Below are 20,108 nucleotides of genomic sequence, written 5' to 3'. Positions count from 1 at the left end.
CCTCCTGCACCTCCTCATCCCATCCTCCCCCCCACCTTCTACCCCTCCTCCACCTCCTCCCCCACCTTCTACTCCTCCTCCTCCACCTCCTCCCCCACCTTCTACTCCTCCTCCTCCTCCACCTCCTCCCCCACCTTCTACTCCTCCTCCTCCTCCACCTCCTCCCTCACATTCTACTCCACCTCCTCTCCCACCTTCTACTCCTCCTCCACCTCCTCCACCTCCTCCCTCACATTCTACTCCACCTCCTCTCCCACCTTCTACTCCTCCTCCTCCTCCACCTCCTCCCTCACATTCTACTCCACCTCCTCTCCCACCTTCTACTCCTCCTCCTCCACCTCCTCCCTCACATTCTACTCCACCTCCTCTCCCACCTTCTACTCCTCCTCCTCCTCCTCCTCCACCTCCTCCCTCACATTCTACTCCACCTCCTCTCCCACCTTCTACTCCTCCTCCTCCTCCACCTCCTCCCTCACATTCTACTCCACCTCCTCTCCCACCTTCTACTCCTCCTCCTCCTCCACCTCCTCCCTCACATTCTACTCCACCTCCTCTCCCACCTTCTACTCCTCCTCCTCCTCCTCCTCCTCCACCTCCTCCCTCACATTCTACTCCACCTCCTCTCCCACCTTCTACTCCTCCTCCTCCTCCACCTCCTCCCTCACATTCTACTCCACCTCCTCTCCCACCTTCTACTCCTCCTCCTCCTCCACCTCCTCCCCCATCTTCTACTCCTCCACCTCCTCCACTTCCTCCCCCACCTTCTCCTCCATCTCCACCTCCCCCTCCTCCTCCACCTTCACTTCCAACTCCTCAAGGCTAAGTAAAACAATATCGACCTCCTACATAATGAAAGAAAACCATCTTGTAGTTCCATTAAAAGTATTAAGAGATAAGTCAACAGTAATGGTCTGTTGATAGGATCAGGGTTGACCTGTGCAGTTGGAGGGCAGTGCCCCATCACCATCACTAGGACCAGGGTGTGCAGTAAAGTGCTTGTGTTGTGGGGAGTCAGTGGCCTCGGAGGCACCCAGGACCAATCTAATCTCTACAGTGACTCACTAACCTTCACAAGGACGACGGACACGACAGACTGGGAGCAGACCACACCTGGAGTGGTTCCTAATGTATGTCCACGAACAAACAAATACAAACACACTGAATACACACACATGCACACACACACACACACATGCGCACACACACACACACACAGAACACACACATGCACACATAGACACACACGCACACACATACACACACACACGCGCACACACACACACACACACACACAGAACACACACATGCACACATAGACACACACGCACACACAGACGCACATACACACACACACACACACACACACACACACACACACACACACACACACACACACACACACACACACACACACACACACACACACACACACACACATGCACACATAGACACACACCCACACACAGACGCACATACACAAATTAAACCCACATAGGCTGCACCCACGCATACTGTGCATGCTAGCATATCCAGGTGTGTTCTTCTCACACACATTCACATAAGAAATAGTTAAAGCGGTTAACAAGGATTTCTAAGGGAATTCTCCCGATAAGCCTGACGGATAACAGTGTCTGTCTTGTGAAACAGAGAGGTTACATGGTACACATAATCAGTGGAGAAAGCGCTCTCTCTCTTACGAGCGCGGCACGCATCATCCCTAGCTGAACCCCCATCTGAAATGTTAATGTGGTCTGTTTGAAGGCCAGCATTATGACTAATCCCTACTTAATATGCTCCCCTACAACATTGTTTTTCTTTTCCCAAGTACACAGAGACCTCTGGGAAAAAATACTAGTCAGGTAGCGACTCTTTTACCTCAGAGTGAGGAGTAAATCAGAGTATATCATCTTTATTCACCAATACATTTACATATACCTGGAATGATGCTGGCAGCAGCAGGGAAAATATACAGACAGAATATAGACAGATATAGAGCATCTCGTCTTGGATCAAAACACTACTTGAACACAGTAGGCCTAAATGATAGTGACCCTGAGTGTTTCCCAGTGTGGGTTTGTGTACATGAGACAATGACCTTATAAAATGGGGAAAAAATTAAATAAATACTACTATTCGACTATAAGTGAGACCAAATAAGCTCAAGGAACTATAGACGCCACAGTCAAGATCAACCTAAAGACATAAGCCTCCTCTTCAGTCTCCTTGGTCCTCTCGCCCTACACTACAGGTCTCCATTAGACCAGACCTGTCCTGGCCTCTCACCATCCCTACTGATCAACACAGCCATCTGATCAGTCATGGCAGACACAAGCTGTTCAGAGCCCCACACCTCATCATCTCATCCCAGCACAACTGCATGCAAAGCAGGGACCCAGTGCCATGGCTAGCTGCCAATGGAAATAGATGGACAGTAGTGGCCCAGGACTCCTGTCGTCTTGTGTGGCTCAGTTGGTAAGAGATTGTGAGTTAAATTCTCGCAGGGATCACATATGTTTACTACAAAGTCACACAGCAGAAAAGCTCAGAGGCATACTTTATATACAGTACATAGAACTCACTCTAAGACAATGGAAAAAGCCAAGGCACTCTGCAGAGGTTATGTGTATTATTCAGTGGGAAAGACAAGAAGAGTCTCCCTTGGGGCATTGGGACACATACACACAGCCTGCCCCTTCAGCCAAATGATAGAATTAGAAGTGTTATTGGCCAGGTCGAAAAGGTCATTATTCATGTTGCATAATTGGCTTAAGGCAGTCCACTGACCATGCAGAAGGTCACGCAACTGGGAGCAACCACAAAGAACATCATCGCACCACTTGTGTAAGTTGGACAGACACATCAGTGTTTCATCCAGAGGAGGCTGCTGAGGGGAGGACGGCTCATAATAATAGATGGAACGGAGTAAATGGAAACCATGTGTTGGATGTATTTGATACCATTCCACTGATTCCGCTCCAACCCTTACCACAAGCCCGTTCTCCCCAATTAACGTGCCACCAACCTTCCATGGTTTCATAATCCAGAAAAGCAACACCAATCCATATTCTAGCGTACTTGGGTTGATTGGACTAGGCTACAGTATGTGATCAACACACCTTAAAGTACTCAGGTTGTGGAAAGCCCTGCAGAGCTAAACACACCCAACCTGGCCAAGTAAAAAGCAGCAGCTGTCTGATTGTAACCACCAGCTGCTGTAGAGAACATTGGAGAAGCTAGCCATCAGTATGAGTTAGTGTTCAAGGCTCCACCATATCTAACAGTGTGTTCCATGTGTACAGCATCTCTAGACACTTGATGCACATCTCACTCCACTCCATCCAACCCATGTACATGCACACTCCACTCCATCCAACCCATGTACATGCTCACTCCACTCCATCCAACCCATGTACATGCTCACTCCACTCCATCCAACCCATGTACATGCTCACTGCACTCCATCCAACCCATGTACATGCTCACTCCACTCCATCCAACCCATGTACATGCACACTCCACTCCATCCAACCCATGTACATGCTCACTGCACTCCATCCAACCCATGTACATGCTCACTCCACTCCATCCAACCCATGTACATGCTCACTGCACTCCATCCAACCCATGTACATGCTCACTCCACTCCATCCAACCCATGTACATGCACACTCCACTCCATCCAACCCATGTACATGCTCACTCCACTCCATCTAACCCATGTACATGCACACTCCACTCCATCCAACCCATGTACATGCTGACTCCACTCCATCCAACCCATGTACATGCACACTCCACTCCATCCAACCCATGTACATGCTCACTCCACTCCATCCAACCCATGTACATGCTCACTCCACTCCATCCAACCCATGTACATGCTCACTCCACTCCATCCAACCCATGTACATGCTCACTCCACTCCATCCAACCCATGTACATGCTCACTCCACTCCTTCCAACCCATGTACATGCTCACTCCACTCCATCCAACCCATGTACATGCTCACTCCACTCCATCCAACCATGTACATGCTCACTCCACTCCTTCCAACCCATGTACATGCTCACTCCACTCCATCCAACCAATGTACATGCTCACTCCACTCCTTCCAACCCATGTACATGCTCACTCCACTCCATCCAACCCATGTACATGCTCACTCCATCCAACCCATGTACATGCTCACTCCACTCCATCCAACCCATGTACATGCTCACTCCACTCCATCCAACCCATGTACATGCTCACTCCATTCCATCCAACCCATGTACATGCTCACTTCACTCCATCCAACCAATGTACATGCTCACTCCACTCCATACAACCCATGTACATGCTCACTCCACTCCATACAACCCATTTACAGTATCAGTCAAAAGTTTGGACACATCTACTCATTCCAGGGTTTTTGTTTATTTCTTTTTTACTATTTTCTACATAATAGAATAACAGTGAAGACATCAAAACTATGAAATAACAAATATGGAATCATGTAGTAACCAAAAAAGTGTTAAACAAATCAAAATATATTTTATATTTGAGATTCTTCAAAGTAGCCACCCTTTGCCTTGATGAGAGCTCTGCACACTCTTGGCATTCTCTCAAGCAGCTTCATGAGGTTAGTCACCTGGAATGCATTTCAATTAACAGGTGTGCCTTGTTAAAAGTTAATTTGTGGAATTTCTTTCCTTCTTAATGCGTTTGAGCCAATCACTTGTGTTGTGACAAGATAAGGGTGGTATACAGATGATAGCCTTATTTGGTAAAATGACCAAGTCCATATTATGGCAAGAACAGCTCAAGTAAGCAAAGAGAAGCGACAGTCCATCATTACTTTAAGACGTTAAGGTCAGTCAATCTGAAAAATGTCAAGAACTTTTAAAGTTTTTTTTAAGTCCAGTTGCAAAAACCATCAAGCTCTATGATGAAACTGGCTCTCATGAGGACCACCACAGGAAAGAAAGACCCAGAGTTACCTCTGCTGCAGAGGATAAGTTCATTAGAGAGTTACCATCCTCAGAAATTGCAGTCCAAATAAATGCTTCAAAGAGTTCAAGTAACAGATACATCTCAACATCAACCGTTCAGAGGAGACCTTCATTTTATCAGGCCTTCATTTTATTTATTTTTTATTTTACCTTTATTTAACTTGGCAAGTCAGTTAAAAACAAAATCTTATTTTCAATGACAACCTAGGAACAGTGGGTTAACTGCCTTGTTCTGGGGCAGAATGACAGATTTTTACCTTGTCAGCTCGGGGATTTGATCTTGCAACCTTTCGTTTACTAGTCCAACGCTCTAACCACTAGGCTACCTGCCGCCCCATGATCGAATTTCATGATCGAATTCATGATCAAATTTCTGCAAAGAAACCACTACTAAAGGACACCAATAAGATGAAGAGACTTGCTTGGGCCAAGAAACACGAGCAATGGACATTAGACCGGTGGAAATCTGTCCTTTGGTCTGAGGAGTCCAAATTTGAGATTTTTGGTTCCATACGCTGTGTCTTTGTGAGACGCAGAGTAGGTGAACGGATGATCTCCGCATGTGTAGTTCCCACCGTGAAGCATGGAGAAGGAGGTGTGATGGTGTGGGGGTGCTTTGCTGGTGACACTGTCAGTGATATATTTAGAATGCAAGGCACACTTAACCAGCATTGCTACCACAGCATTCTGCAGCGATATGCGGGTTTGCGCTTATCATTTGTTTTCAACAGGACAATGACCCAACACACCTCCAGGCTGTGTAAGGGATATTTGACCAAGAAGGAGAATGATGGAGTGCTGCATCAGATGACCTGGCTTCCACTATCACCCGACCGCAATGCTCACTCCACTCCATCCGACTCATGTACATGCTCACTCCACTCCATCCAACCCATGTACATGCACACTCCACTCCATCCAACCCATGTACATGCACACTCCACTCCATCCGACCCATGTACATGCTCACTCCACTCCATCCGACCCATGTACATGCTCACTCCACTCCATCCAACCCATGTACATGCACACTCCACTCCATCCGACCCATGTACATGCTCACTCCACTCCATCCAACCCATGTACATGCTCACTCCACTCCATCCAACCCATGTACATGCTCACTCCACTCCATCCAACCCATGTACATGCTCACTCCACTCCATCCAACCCATGTACATGCACACTCCACTCCATACAACCCATGTACATGCACACTCCACTCCATACAACCCATGTACATGCACACTCCATCCGACCCATGTACATGCTCACTCCACTCCATTCAACCCATCCACAAAGACACACAAATCTGCTTCCTAAACCTTCCTTCACCTCTTCCTCTTAGGCTTTGTCTTGATGCCTTTCCTAATATTACAGTATGTGCTAGCCTATGGGGACACTCCATCAGCCTTGACTTCATGCAGGAAATCTCCATAATGATAAATGAGTCTGGTTTCAGGAAGCTGTAGGCATAGCATGTTTCAGACAGGCACAGTGTGACCAGTCTCATCTGACCTTTACAGATACCAGGACTGGGAGACACACTGATGATGAGAGACCCTCCTGGAGAGCTGCTGTGCTGTCAGCAGAGGAAAGGTCTTGGCTCTTTACAGTCGGACTGAACTGCAGTGTGTTTGAGGTTACCTGAGGCTCAAAGCTAAAGAGTCTGTGTAGAAAAGGGATCAGTGAAATGGGAAAAGCTGTATTATGATATAGACTTGTAATATGTTAAACGATATAACTTCTAGAAAGGATTTTCTAGGCAGAAAATCATCAGGAATGAAATAAAGTACAGTTTCAATACAGACATTTGCTAAGATGCAAATCACCTACAGCATGAAATAGCACCCTCTTCACAACAACAACAACAACAATTTTTTTCCGGCTACTAAAGCTAGATGCATGTAATGGAGATTTCCTAACAGATTCCTTGTTATCTTCTGTAATAGATGAGGTCTAATAGATCAGCTGGCCCAAGCATCCATCCATCCCTGTGTTACTGTTCTGCTTGGAAAAGACTCACAGGAATATGACCCTGCTCAGACAGACACCATGTGCTTGTCAACCTCAGCATGCTGAACAACAGAGGCAGAGCCCTCCAACCTCCCCACCCTACTGTTGGCATTGAATAAACAACGGGGTAAACAGCGACAGAGAGAAAGATGAATGGTGCTGTCCTGCAACGACAACCCTTCGGAATCTTAAACAACTGGGCCCAAAGATAGGCTACAGCCCTACACCACTGACTGAGCAAGACAGAGTGACAGAATAGAATTGGACCGACAGGGCACAGAATAAATCCACTCCCCTGACAGGCTGTCACACTGACGGACAGAGAACAGTGAAGGAGGGCTATTCATTTATTACACGTTTGGATAATGACCATGGCTAGTTACATACAGCCTGCTGAAGACTAATAATTAAGTCAAGTGAGACCAAATAAGCTCAAGGAACTATAGATGCCACAGTCAAGTTCAGCCTAAAGACGTAAGCCTCCTCTTCGGTCTCCTTGGTCCTCTCGCCTTACACTACACGTCTCCATTAGACCAGACCTGTCCTGGCCTCTCACCATCCTTACTGATCATGCAACTGGGAGTAACCACAAACAAGATCATCACTGCATAAGCAATTGTTAATTAGTCGGTCGGGTATGTTTCTGCAAGGAAATGTTGAACTATCTTGTTTCTATCTCTTTATCGCTCTCTCTCTATCTCACACACATTCTCTCTCACACACACTCATCAATAAATCAACCAATCAAAAGACTTGAGGATAGCAAGAAAAAATGGCAAGGTAAGAGGAATTTGTGAAAGAGTGGCTAGACTGCAGAATTCCAAATGAGCTGACCAATGAGGTGCCCCTCCGCAATATCATTGAGCTCTGCCTCTGTCTGTAACAGGGCCATTGTCGTTTTCCCTCTCCCTCTCTCTCTTTCTCTCTCTCTCTTTCTCTCTCTCTCTTTCTCCCTCTCTCTCAGCCTCTCTCTGTCTCTGTCTCCCTCTCTGTCTCCCTTTCAGTCTCTCTCTCCCTCTCGCTATCTCTCTCTCTCACTTTCTCTGTGTGTGTGTGTGTGTGTGTGTGTGTGTGTGTGTGTGTGTGTGTGTGTGTGTGTGTGTGTGTGTGTGTGTGTGTGTGTGTGTGTGTGTGTGTGTGTGTGTGTGTGTGTGTGTGCATGCCTGTGTGTACAATACCATATTTATTATTCAGGAAAAGTGGTCAGAGAAGTCTGGTAAAGAGGGAAACATCTTACTGAGCACAGGTCATGTTCTGGGGGAGACATCTTACTGAGCACAGGTCATGTTCTGGGGGGAGAGAGATCTTACTGAGCACAGGTCATGTTCTGGGGGGAGACATCTTACTGAGCACAGGTCATGTTCTGGGGGGAGAGAGATCTTACTGAGCACAGGTCATGTTCTGGGGGGAGAGAGATCTTACTGAGCACAGGTCATGTTCTGGGAGAGAGAGATCTTACTGAGCACAGATCGTGTTCTGGGGGGAGAGAGATCTTACTGAGCACAGGTCATGTTCTGGGGGGAGACATCTTACTGAGCACAGGTCATGTTCTGGGGGAGAGAGATCTTACTGAGCACAGGTCATGTTCTGGGGGGAGAGAGATCTTACTGAGCACAGGTCATGTTCTGGGGGAGAGAGATCTTACTGAGCACAGGTCATGTTCTGGGGGGAGAGAGATCTTACTGAGCACAGGTCATGTTCTGTGCTAGAGAGATCTTACTGAGCACAGGTCATGTTCTGTGCTAGAGAGATCTTACTGAGCACAGGTCATGTTCTGGGGGGAGAGATCTTACTGAGCACAGGTCATGTTCTGGGGGGAGAGAGATCTTACTGAGCACAGGTCATGTTCTGGGAGAGAGAGATATTACTGAGCACAGGTCATGTTCTGGGGGGAGAGAGATCTTACTGAGCACAGGTCATGTTCTGGGAGAGAGAGATCTTACTGAGCACAGGTCATGTTCTGGGGGGAGAGATCTTACTGAGCACAGGTCATGTTCTGGGGGAGAGAGATCTTACTGAGCACAGGTCATGTTCTGGGGAGAGAGATCTTACTGAGCACAGGTCATGTTCTGGGAGAGAGAGATCTTACTGAGCACAGGTCATGTTCTGGGGGGAGAGATCTTACTGAGCACAGGTCATGTTCTGGGGGGAGAGAGATCTTACTGAGCACAGGTCATGTTCTGGGTGGGAGAGAGATCTTACTGAGCACAGGTCATGTTCTGGGAGAGAGAGATCTTACTGAGCACAGGTCATGTTCTGGGAGAGAGAGATCTTACTGAGCACAGGTCATGTTCTGGGGGGAGAGAGATCTTACTGAGCACAGGTCATGTTCTTGGGGGGAGAGATCTTACTGAGCACAGGTCATGTTCTGGGGAGAGAGATCTTACTGAGCACAGGTCATGTTCTGGGGAGAGAGATCTTACTGAGCACAGGTCATGTTCTGGGGGGAGAGATCTTACTGAGCACAGATCATGTTCTGGGGGGAGAGATCTTACTGAGCACAGGTCATGTTCTGGGGGGAGAGAGATCTTACTGAGCACAGGTCATGTTCTGGGGGGAGACATCTTACTGAGCACAGGTCATGTTCTGGGGGAGAGAGATCTTACTGAGCACAGGTCATGTTCTGGGAGAGAGATCTTACTGAGCACAGGTCATGTTCTGGGGGAGAGAGATCTTACTGAGCACAGATCATGTTCTGGGGGGAGAGATCTTACTGAGCACAGGTCATGTTCTGGGAGAGAGAGATCTTACTGAGCACAGGTCATGTTCTGGGGGGAGAGAGATCTTACTGAGCACAGGTCATGTTCTGGGGGAGAGAGATCTTACTGAGCACAGGTCATGTTCTGGGGAGAGAGATCTTACTGAGCACAGGTCATGTTCTGGGTGGGACAGAGAAGAGATACACACACTGGGTGGTGTAATGTACTGTACTTACTGAGGGTTAGCCATGTTGGTGAATGGTGATGGAGAGAGGAAGAGGAGGAGGCTATGATCTTCACTCAGTTCTCAGTCACACTATGCCTCTCTTAGCTTCTGAGTTCACCACACCAGATAGACTCTGCTGGACTCATGTTGAACCTGGGGATTGAATTAAATATCAATTACACCTGATGTACTACAACCATATTACATCCGTACTACACTAAGATGTATGAGTTCAGTAAAACATTGTATAATGGCACCAGAAACAGTATGGGGATACTGAGACAATGAAGAACTATAATTGTAGCTTGAAGAGTAACCTACAACGGCAATTCTTCAAAGTAAAAGATGTTTCATTCTATGTCTATGGTAAGAGCACATCACCTGCATGTCTGCTGAATAATACTCATGAAGTGCTGCTCTCACCATAGAATGAGTCCATTGTTGAGTTACTGCTGTGAAAATCCATTACGCTTGACACAGGACATGCATGAGTGGAAACCTACCCAGGTGATTGGTCTTTATTTAGATATGATTGATGACAGACAGTGACACATTATTATGGCAATCCCCTGAGAGTATGGTAGGCTATGTATGAGTCATTCAATAACACTTTAAACCCAAGACATACACTACAGTACCAATACTTTCAATGGAGAAGATGTGAGAGACATTACAGGTCTTTCTGTGTTGCCCATCATTACATTTCAGATGGTGCTGGTGAGAAGGTATATTGAGAGACTTCTACTAAAGACTACAACAACTGAAGGTTGTTAGCACATCCCAACTTACTGTATAAAGGGTTATGTTAAGCAAATTCTCTTGAATACCCTTTTTTCGACCATGGTGTTTGAATGGTGAGAGTTCATAGACTGTGCTTTGCCTGATCAGCACAAAATATCAAGTAGAGGTCTGTCCACTGATCTCTGCCTGACCTTAATAAACTACAGGAGCCAATCAGTTCAGATCCATCTCGCCTCTAATCTACTTACTATATAGTGCACTATATTTAAGTGAGCCTATGTAGGCCATTTGGAACATGCCCTGGGTCTCACACAGTTCATTGAATAGTAAAGTAGGCTAACGGCCCCCTTACTTCATAACTTACTTCATTTTACAAGGCTTTTCTGTAGCATTGCATCAAATTCAAAGCACAACTCAGCCCCATATCCACGTCAAAACCAAACTGACAAGTAGCTTGACATGCAAATGTTTCCCTCCCTGTTCAGGAACTAATAATAATGTAACCCTACTGGAAATTGTAATTGAAACGGACTAAGCCAAGCATGAATCCAGGTTAGGACTATACTTAGTCGCTGTAGTACCTGAATATAGAAGCAGAGACTCGAGAGACTATAGTATCCTTGTGTGTAAAGCGGGGGTGGTCCCCGTTGTAGGCTACACGGAGGGAGTGCCCCGGCAATGTACAACTAATCTATTATTCAGTTGAACCAAAGCAGAACCTTCCTACCTGTCTTGATTTACATTGTTGACAGTCTAATCGAGCCTCCCGTTGGCCGCGTGCTCGTGATAATGTCTCCCTCTGTGATGATCAGCGTGAGTGAGGCTCGTGCTCCAGGCTCGTGGCGATGTGTAGGCTGCTGCCTTCCTTAACACGTTTACATTGGACAAGCACCCCTGCTGCTGCTGCTGCTGCTGCTGCTTAGATTCCTGTGCAAAACGAAAAGACTGGAGCCGAAATGCAAGCACCATCGTCGTTCAGCAAGATCATATTAAGTGTCTCAGACTGACCACCGAATAACCAGCTAACAGCATCACTGGAGAGTGGAGGAAGAAAGGTCGGAACGTTGTGTGTGTAGTGTTGGCTACACCGCTCCAAATTTGCTAGTGAGGGTTGAGGGCTTCCCCCGCGATCGCAGAAGGGACTCCTTGCTGCCGAATATAGACCTCCTCTTCCACAAGGAGCTGTCTAGGTGCTGAAAACGTGATTAACCTCCGGTTTCTCTAGTGCCACGCTGTGATGCCTGGCTCTCTCCCTTTCAAAACCGAGAATAGTAGCATAATCCCCGCGAAACAACGTCAAAAACATTGCCGTTTATTTTCATGCCGAATAGTGGCAGTATCGAAGCTATAACATTGTCATTGCTTGCTTCGGTCACGACTCATGTTTGCTCTCTGTGGATTCTAGTTCCAAATCCTGATAACCGAATGAAAACTGAGGTTCAGTCACCTCACTTGATTTGTAGGCCTATAGCTTTATGCCCGAGCTGCCTTTCTCCATGTCCATAGGCTTGACGTTTTTTTTATCGTTTCGTAAATTCAAGATACTATGGGAATATAAATGATCTTTCTACCAATTGGCTTAACAGTTTGTCATTCACCAGGAATAGCCAGTCGATGGTTAGAGCGCACATCAATCAATCTCATAGCGTCTTCGCAGCCTTTTATCAAACACGCCTGCTTGTCAAGGTTAGGCTTTCGGAAATGGTCGAAATGAAATAATTGTAGTCTATGATAGAGCAATTCTGAACAATTAGGCCTGTTATATAACAAAACATATACATAAATTGCAGGTTTTACTATTCTGTTATTCTTTCATTTAAATGTTAATATAAGTACATTGGTTGTAGAATATGATATTGGAAGATGTTCTGAAAATAATTAGATGCACATTTTTTCTCCATTCTGATAAATCAGGACACCTAAACCTGAAGTCCACGTTGTGACTCTTGTGCAGGAGTTAGAGACAGAGAAAGCCAGAGAGAGGAGACATTTCAATGGCAGTCATTTATTGAATTTGAAATAAATCAAACATATTTGGCACACATAGTTGAAAAGTGCTTGTAACCTTAAACATTTTGCTCATCATATTAAAGCCAGAGAAAACGATTTAAAGAACCATTTAAAAATAATCCCATTAGCTCTACACAGAATGGTTGTGTGGTAACATTAGGTGACATACGGAACTGTGTTGTCTAATGAACATAATGAAAGTGTATAAGGTGACAAAGATGCATGTTCCTAAAATATGTCTGCTATTAAAAAAAAAGTTTGTTATCCAGATGAAAACCTCTGCTGAGTGTACAGTATTATTTGGGAAAAGTTAGGTCACAAAACTATGAACAGTGATCTTACATTTCCCCCATTAGAGTATCAGGAGAATAACTTGTATACTATACTGAAAAGTTATACCTTAAAATGGCTTATTCTAAATAAAATAACAGAAGCAATCAAAACCATTTAGCCAAACATATAGGTTGGTAAAATTGCACATTCATCTCCAAAGAACTGTTTTGAACTTCCTAAACATTTCTCATGTGTTCATACCTTCATAAACAAAACAAATACTGTCATCAGGAATGTCTTCAGAATTATAATATATTCGTAAATTAAATGAATGAAGCAGAATATTGTACAGAATCCCAACTACAAAACTGTTTGTACATGGTATGTTTATCACACAATCATATAATGGAGGGAATACCCTGTTTGGGAGTGGAACACGTAAAATAACACACCATTTAAAACCATCAGTTCCAATGAAGCAACAAATATGACCTTACAAGATAGTATGAAGAACGACACAACAGAGAGAAAGATTGTCTAAACCACAGAATCCATTTCAGTAAATAGAAGCTAGTGAGGCAATTCCACAATAACAGAATGACAGCACAAACCCTCATTCTGTTACCAAACTTTGCTTTTTTAAATTTAACTAGGCAAGTCAGTTAAGAACAAATTCTTATTTACAATGACGGCCTAGGAACAGCCTAGGAACTGCCTTGTTCAGGGGCAGAACAACAGATTTTTACCTTGTCAGCTCGGGGATTCAATCTAGCAACCTTTCAGATACTGGCCCAACGCTCTAACCACTAGGCTACCTGCCGCCCCACTGTTCACTGTTCTGTTCTTCAAGTAAATGTCTTTATAAAAGTAATCCTTATGCATAGAGTTGTATGGTTTGTTTAACTTTGCAATCATTGCTTTCTGTTTGACATGTAATTTCAAGTGAAAAATCTGAGTCTCAGCCTCACTCTATTATCGTGGAATTGCCCAGTGTGTGAAATAGTCTTATAAAGGTAGTAGGAATAGGCCAGGATTTAATTGCATTTCAAAAAGGGTTTCTCCATATCTAACACTAAAAGAGGGGCATGTGTCAAAGCACATACAGGAGAAAACATTGAAATCAAAACAAACTGAATTTTTCTCAAAGGTTCAAAACATGTTACTTTCCTTATCTTCTTAACTAAAAAGTGCCTGATCGGTAATCTCAACAATTATTTATAATAATTAATAACAATTATATTTGTTAATTGGACATGAAGTGTCAGTGACTTTTCACTATAAGATGTAAGAAACCATCTGGTCAAGATTATTAGTTAGTTTGAGTTATATGTTTTGAATATGTGCATAACATTTGGTGAGTAATTCAGGATAATATATATGTGTTTTACATGGGGAAGTCCACTGTATAATTTTGTAACAGAGGACTGAGATGAATGGACAGTATTTTCTTCTCTGATTCCCATCAGCACCTTGTTAAACTCACTAACATATCAGCAATCTTTCCTATTCAAGTTTCAAACTGATCAATGCATGATCAAGTAAGTATTTGCCTCTATTGCAGCAGATAAAACATTGCATTTCCCCCCCAAAATTGACAAAGTTAAAACTTTACATTGGGAAAAGTTGAACACAACAAAAAGACATCTACATGTTGTAATCCACTTCAAACAGCATCACATACCACCATGGCTGAGAGATAACAAGATTCTACAACCAAAATGTTGTTGATCCTTATTGTTACGTGCAGAGTCTTCTGAACTAGACACCAGGTTTGTATTCATTAGGGCACACCGTTTCAAAACATTTTGCAACGTAAAACTGGTGTTTCTTATTGGACCAGTTAAGATAGTACCCCTCTGCTTCTTCCGTTTTGTACCTAATCAATAGGAACCTAAAGTGAACAAAACAAACTGTAGTTTGAATGTAAATATGACCATGGACTCCTCAGCCAAGGTGAACTAGGGTCATAACAGTGGTGTATCCATGCTGCAGACTGTCCGTATCCGTGTCACACAGAGTATAGTCCTCCTTCACGATACGATCACACCCGATCTCCCCGTTACCAAAGAAGCCAAACAGTGGGATGTTGGGGAACACCTTGCGGAAGGTGTCAGCCTCCACGTTACGTTGGTTGTTGTAATAGTTGTGTCCGCGGCCCACGCAGGCAAACATGAAGCCCAGGGTGTTCCTCTCTGGGAGGTTGGCTGCTTTCAGTCTCCGTATGGTGGCCTCAGCTGCCTTGGGGCTGCTCACGTCCTGCTCCAGGAGAACACTGGCCCCCTGGATCCTTGGACCGCTCAGAGCCAGACCCACCACGCCGTACGACCCCCGGCCACAGCTACGGAGAAAGACACTGTCACATAACTGTATAGTAATACTCTAAGCTAAACCCTAACCCCGGGACCACTCAGGGCCAGACCTACACCACCGCACGAGCCCCAGCAACAGTTACAGAGAACGACGGCAGGACAGACAAAAACAAAGTCACAGCTGCATAGTAAGAGTAGGGATTCCCAAACTTTTCATGTCGAGGCCCTCTGAATATGATGAGCGTCCAGCTGAGGACCCCCACTACCTTAAAAAATATATGTTTTGCCGCTTGGTAGATTACTAGGAGGTCGCAATAAATAAGACCCCAGACCCCTGTTTGAGAACTCCTGACCTTTCTCAGCATTGAAAAGAACAGTACATGTTACAGATCACTCAGGTACTCACCACTCTCTTTCAGGGGAGAAGACATTCTCCACATGGCCCCCAGCGATGAGAGCCTTGCTGCGTGCCAAAGGCTCCAGGACCTGGTTAAGGAAGCGGTTTGCTCCGGGTTTGTAGGCTTCATAGCCAAAGAGCAGCACCACACGCAGATCAGGGTTATTCACCAGCCCTGAGGGGACAGGACGACAACAGAGAGGGGTCAGAGATAGAATCATATTATGGTGGACGGTTGGCTAGAGCCAAGGATGTGTTTAGCATACTGTAGAAATGTTTGTTGCCATCTCTTTTCTGTAATATTGGTATTTATCACTCACATAGTAAACCTAGTATCAACTTTACATTGCAGAGTTTGTATTGGGCTAGAACAAGACCTGCACTTTGTTTTATTTAATTTGTACCTTTATTTAACTAGGCAAGTCGGTTAAGAACAAATTCTTATTTTCCATGACGGCCTAGGAACAGTGGGCTAACTGCCTTGTTCAGGGGCACAACGGGGATTCGAACAAGCAACCTTTCGGTTACTAGTCCAACGCTCTAACCACTAGGCTACGCTGTCGCCCCACTGAGCAGCTTAATGGTTGACTGTGGTACCCCTATGTGGGAGAGCGGAGAAAGGTATATTTCTGAACTGGTCATCATAACTTCAACTCCCAGTCGGTCACACCAACCTGCTTCCTCCAGGTGTGACTGTGAGATGGTGCGTTTGCAGAAGTGAAAGGGGCGGATGTCCACTCCCTCCATCCTAGGGAACATGATAGCGTAGCCAGCTTCTCCTTCTTGGAACTCCTTCGGTGGACCCGAGTGGGAGCCACTGGGAGTTACTGTGGGGGAAGATGAAAAGAGACTCAGCAGCAACTCTTGGGAGGACATTGGAAGTTTGCTTAAAAAAAAATCTACATTTTAGCAAATGTCTTCTTCAGGGTTACTGTGGGAAAAGGCAAAAGGACAAATCATACTGTCAACCAATGTCCTTTTCCTTATACTGGTAAATGTATCACATGTATGATGTACATTTGCCAGAGAGTAGTATCATGAACAGACTACATAAACATAAATGGTACCGTAGATCTGTCTTTATACTATGAGCTCCGATTGATAACGAGCAGAAGTAGTTCCAGTTTTTCATCACTGGTTTTATATTTGGGCAAATCAAGATTTCACTGGTGTTAGCATCTTTTCTAAATTTGGAAGGGGAGGGGACATCTGGCCCATAACTTGCAAAGAGTGGATCTCCTCAATCCGGTTCCACTCCTCGTTCTAGCATCTCTTCTATTAACATGCACAGACCCTGTTAGCTGTTATTACTGTTAGCTAGCTAACTAAAGTAGTTAGCTAGCTAACAGTAATTGCATTTTAACATATTGCATGGCGTTCCACTTCTCTGGTTCTCTAAGCACTCAATCTATGTGACATAACACTATTTAACACATAACAAATCAATATAACGTAGCTAGATTTCCAGTTCACGGGGGAAGACACTATCTGCATACTTGGTTGATGGAGTGTCACTTCTCTCCAGCTTAGTGATTATATAGAGGAATACAGAGCACAGATCCTGTTGTCAGTCCTGGAATACTAGGCCATCTATCGACATATCTAGTCGCCATGCATCTCTTCCCAGCTCCAAAGCAGAGCACCCTATGCTAATAAGGCAGGGGGAGATTAATGTGGACCATCCCCTGTTGACAGGTGACCCATTCCTCTGTGATACGCTTAAGTGAGCTGGTTAACATTCACAAACTCTGGTAGATGAGAATGCACAACACGCATCAAAGAGGAAAGGACCTGAATGTCATGCACTGGCAGCAGCCTGTGTCATGAATTATGGCACATGAGCTAGCTATCAGTGGTTAGTGTTGTAGGAAAATTATGTGTTATAACATATTATAACACATGAAATAGTTACCACACAGTGTTCTGGTCATTAGGTATTAGGAAGGGAAATATGAAAATACTGTGGTTCTTACAAACAACACCAGGAGTGGCGATGGCCATGATGTCACATCCATTGGGGAACAGCCTGTTCAGTTCCTCCACTGAGTCTGGACTGTGGTGGGTCTTGCGTGCTGCAAGAGGGGATACAGGTTAGAACATGCCTTACATTTAGATTGTTACTGACTGGGTCTCTAATATAAGCAGCAAGTTTCACAACTTAGCCTACAACTTTTAATAACTTAACACGTGTTTAGTAACAAACTAAATGGAAGTTAGCTAGTAGATAAGAGGCCACAGTACTTTTTACTTCTCGGCCCAGGATTATTAGTGTGTTTTACTACAGAGTGACAGCTCTACAGAGTAGTAAAGCACAACTGTTCTGCCTGCGGCTATGGAACCCTGACCTGTTCACTGGACGTGCTACCTGTCCCAGACCTGCTGTTTTCATCTCTCTAGAGACAGCAGGAGCGGTAGAGATACTCTCAATGATCGGCTATGAAAAGCCAACTGACATTTACTCCTGAGGTGCTGACTTGTTGCACCCTCGACAACTACTGTGATTATTATTATTTGACCATGCTGGTCATTTATGAACATTTGTTTCATCTTGGCCATGTTCTGTTATAATCTCCACCCGGCACAGCCAGAAGAGGACTGGCCACCCTTCATAGCCTGGTTCCTCTCTAGGTTTCTTCCTAGGTTTTGGCCTTTCTAGGGAGTTTTTCCTAGCCACCGTGCTTCTACACCTGCATTGCTTGCTGTTTGGGGTTTTAGGCTTGATTTCTGTACAGCACTTTGTGACATCGGCTGATGTAAGAAGGGCTATATAAATACATTTGATTTGATTTAAATGTAGTACATGTTACGTCTTACCCTTTTTCTGCTTGTAGGAAGAGTCTTGTCCACTGAAGGTCTCGCTGTCCACCATAACCAAGACTGTTTTGGGCAGCAGGTATACATTCTGCAAACATTAAGAGAGAGGTGTTTCTACAGTTTTCAATAATGTCAGACTCCACATACTGCACACAGACTGTCTTCCACTGTAGGTGCCAGGCTATAACTTTACTGTGTTCTACTAGCCTACTTGTAGGACTGTTGCAACAGCATACAGATAGATATGCATAATGTCGAACAAGCATGCCTCTGGCTAATCTCAGTTAACCCAGAACTAAAGTCTTGCGTAATTGGTCAGATGCTCGATTAAGTTCTGGGTCTGTGCATGTTAATAGAAGAGATGCTAGAACGAGGAGTGGAACCGGATTGAGGAGATCCACTCTTTGCAAGTTATGGGCCAGATGTCCCCTCCCCTTCCAAATTTAGAAAAGATGCTAACACCAGTGAAATCTTGATTTGCCCAAATATAAAACCAGTGATGAAAAACTGGAACTACTTCTGCTCGTTATCAATCGGAGCTCATAGTATAAAGACAGATCTACGGTACCATTTATGTTTATGTAGTCTGTTCATGATACTACTCTCTGGCATGCAATCATGTCAGCTCTATTCATGACACTTCTATCAACGATTTATAAACGTTCTCCTGAAAGAGACCATGTTGTAATTTCTTGTGTATTTTCAGTATTCAAACTGACCTCCACTTCTTCAGCCAGGCTGTGGCAGAGAGCATGGCCGTCATAGTTGGACGGTCCAGAGGCAGACACCCACGTCAACTTCTGCTGGACCCTCAGTACTCTCCGTGCACAGTTCATCCACAGTCTGCAAACACTGCACAATAAGGAAGACAGTCGTCAGCTCTCACTCTCATCCTGGCATGACAAGGAAGTTGTTTAAAAAACATGATACCTACGACCAGTCTGGGGATAACTAGCTAACGTTAGCTAGATTCCAAGCATTTCTTAGCTAGCTAATTTAGCTGTCAAATACTAATCTGTAATACAAGATTATTACTAAAATACTGCTGTGATACTTGTTAGCTAGCTAGCTAACGTATGCTAGTTTCACATGACTGCACGCCTTTTTTGCAAGCAAAACGTATACAGCTAACAGAGACATTTAGTGTAGATTGCTAGTTAGCTACATATATTCAGTTCCAGTCCTGTTTAGAACTTGAAACGTGCATTGCCATTGTTGATAAAACACTGTGCTTGCTAACGTTAGCTAGCTAGCTGACTATGGCTAATCGGTCAATTTTATCCGGAATCCTTGGGACAACCCTACCCTTACCGGAGGGGACGTCCCAATGTTCCCCGATAGCACGGACCGTGGCTAATCTAGCTAGCTACCTAACGTTAGCTAGCTAGCTAGTCACTTACCACGCAATTTGGAGCAGGGATTTAGTTGGTACAAACGTCAAAATTCTCTCCACTACTTCTGCCACATTACTGAGAATGTATTCTGCCGTGCATTCATCTGAAATGCCAGAAAAGTCTGTATTTCCATCCATATTTCCTTCGCAAGATCTTGGCAGCTAGCTACGGATTTGTCTTCTGACTTTTCACTAATGCAAATTGCATAGCTAAATATCGAAAGCAGTTTTCGGGATA

At 44.6% G+C, this 20,108-nt stretch overlaps 2 protein-coding genes across 2 annotated transcripts in view; both read right to left on the bottom strand.

The window, feature by feature from the left end:
* Positions 1–12,342, bottom strand: part of LOC106587632 (transmembrane protein 266) — a 127,509-nt gene extending 115,167 nt beyond the window's left edge. Inside the window, exons 1-2 of the mRNA XM_014176200.2 lie at positions 11,402–12,342; positions 9,944–10,086 (exon numbers count right to left, since the gene is read on the bottom strand). Coding sequence (XP_014031675.2) covers positions 9,944–9,957 — 14 coding nt within the window. The 5' untranslated portion in view covers positions 9,958–10,086; positions 11,402–12,342. The remainder of the gene's footprint in view (positions 1–9,943; positions 10,087–11,401) is intronic.
* Positions 12,343–12,659: 317 nt separating this feature from the next.
* Positions 12,660–20,108, bottom strand: LOC106587622 (F-box only protein 22). Its single transcript, XM_014176187.2, has 7 exons — positions 19,878–20,108; positions 19,197–19,329; positions 18,478–18,565; positions 17,637–17,735; positions 16,338–16,490; positions 15,673–15,838; positions 12,660–15,295 (listed from the first exon to the last, which is right to left on the bottom strand). The coding sequence occupies exons 1-7, from the start codon at positions 20,006–20,008 to the stop codon at positions 14,902–14,904; spliced, it is 1,164 nt and encodes a 387-aa protein (XP_014031662.1). The 5' UTR covers positions 20,009–20,108; the 3' UTR covers positions 12,660–14,901.

The sequence above is a fragment of the Salmo salar genome, chromosome ssa26 (assembly GCF_905237065.1).
Source record: "Salmo salar chromosome ssa26, Ssal_v3.1, whole genome shotgun sequence".
In the NCBI taxonomy this organism is placed as follows: domain Eukaryota; kingdom Metazoa; phylum Chordata; class Actinopteri; order Salmoniformes; family Salmonidae; genus Salmo; species Salmo salar.
The sequence above is the reverse complement of the archived record's forward strand: the minus strand, read 5'-3'. Positions and strand labels throughout refer to the sequence as shown.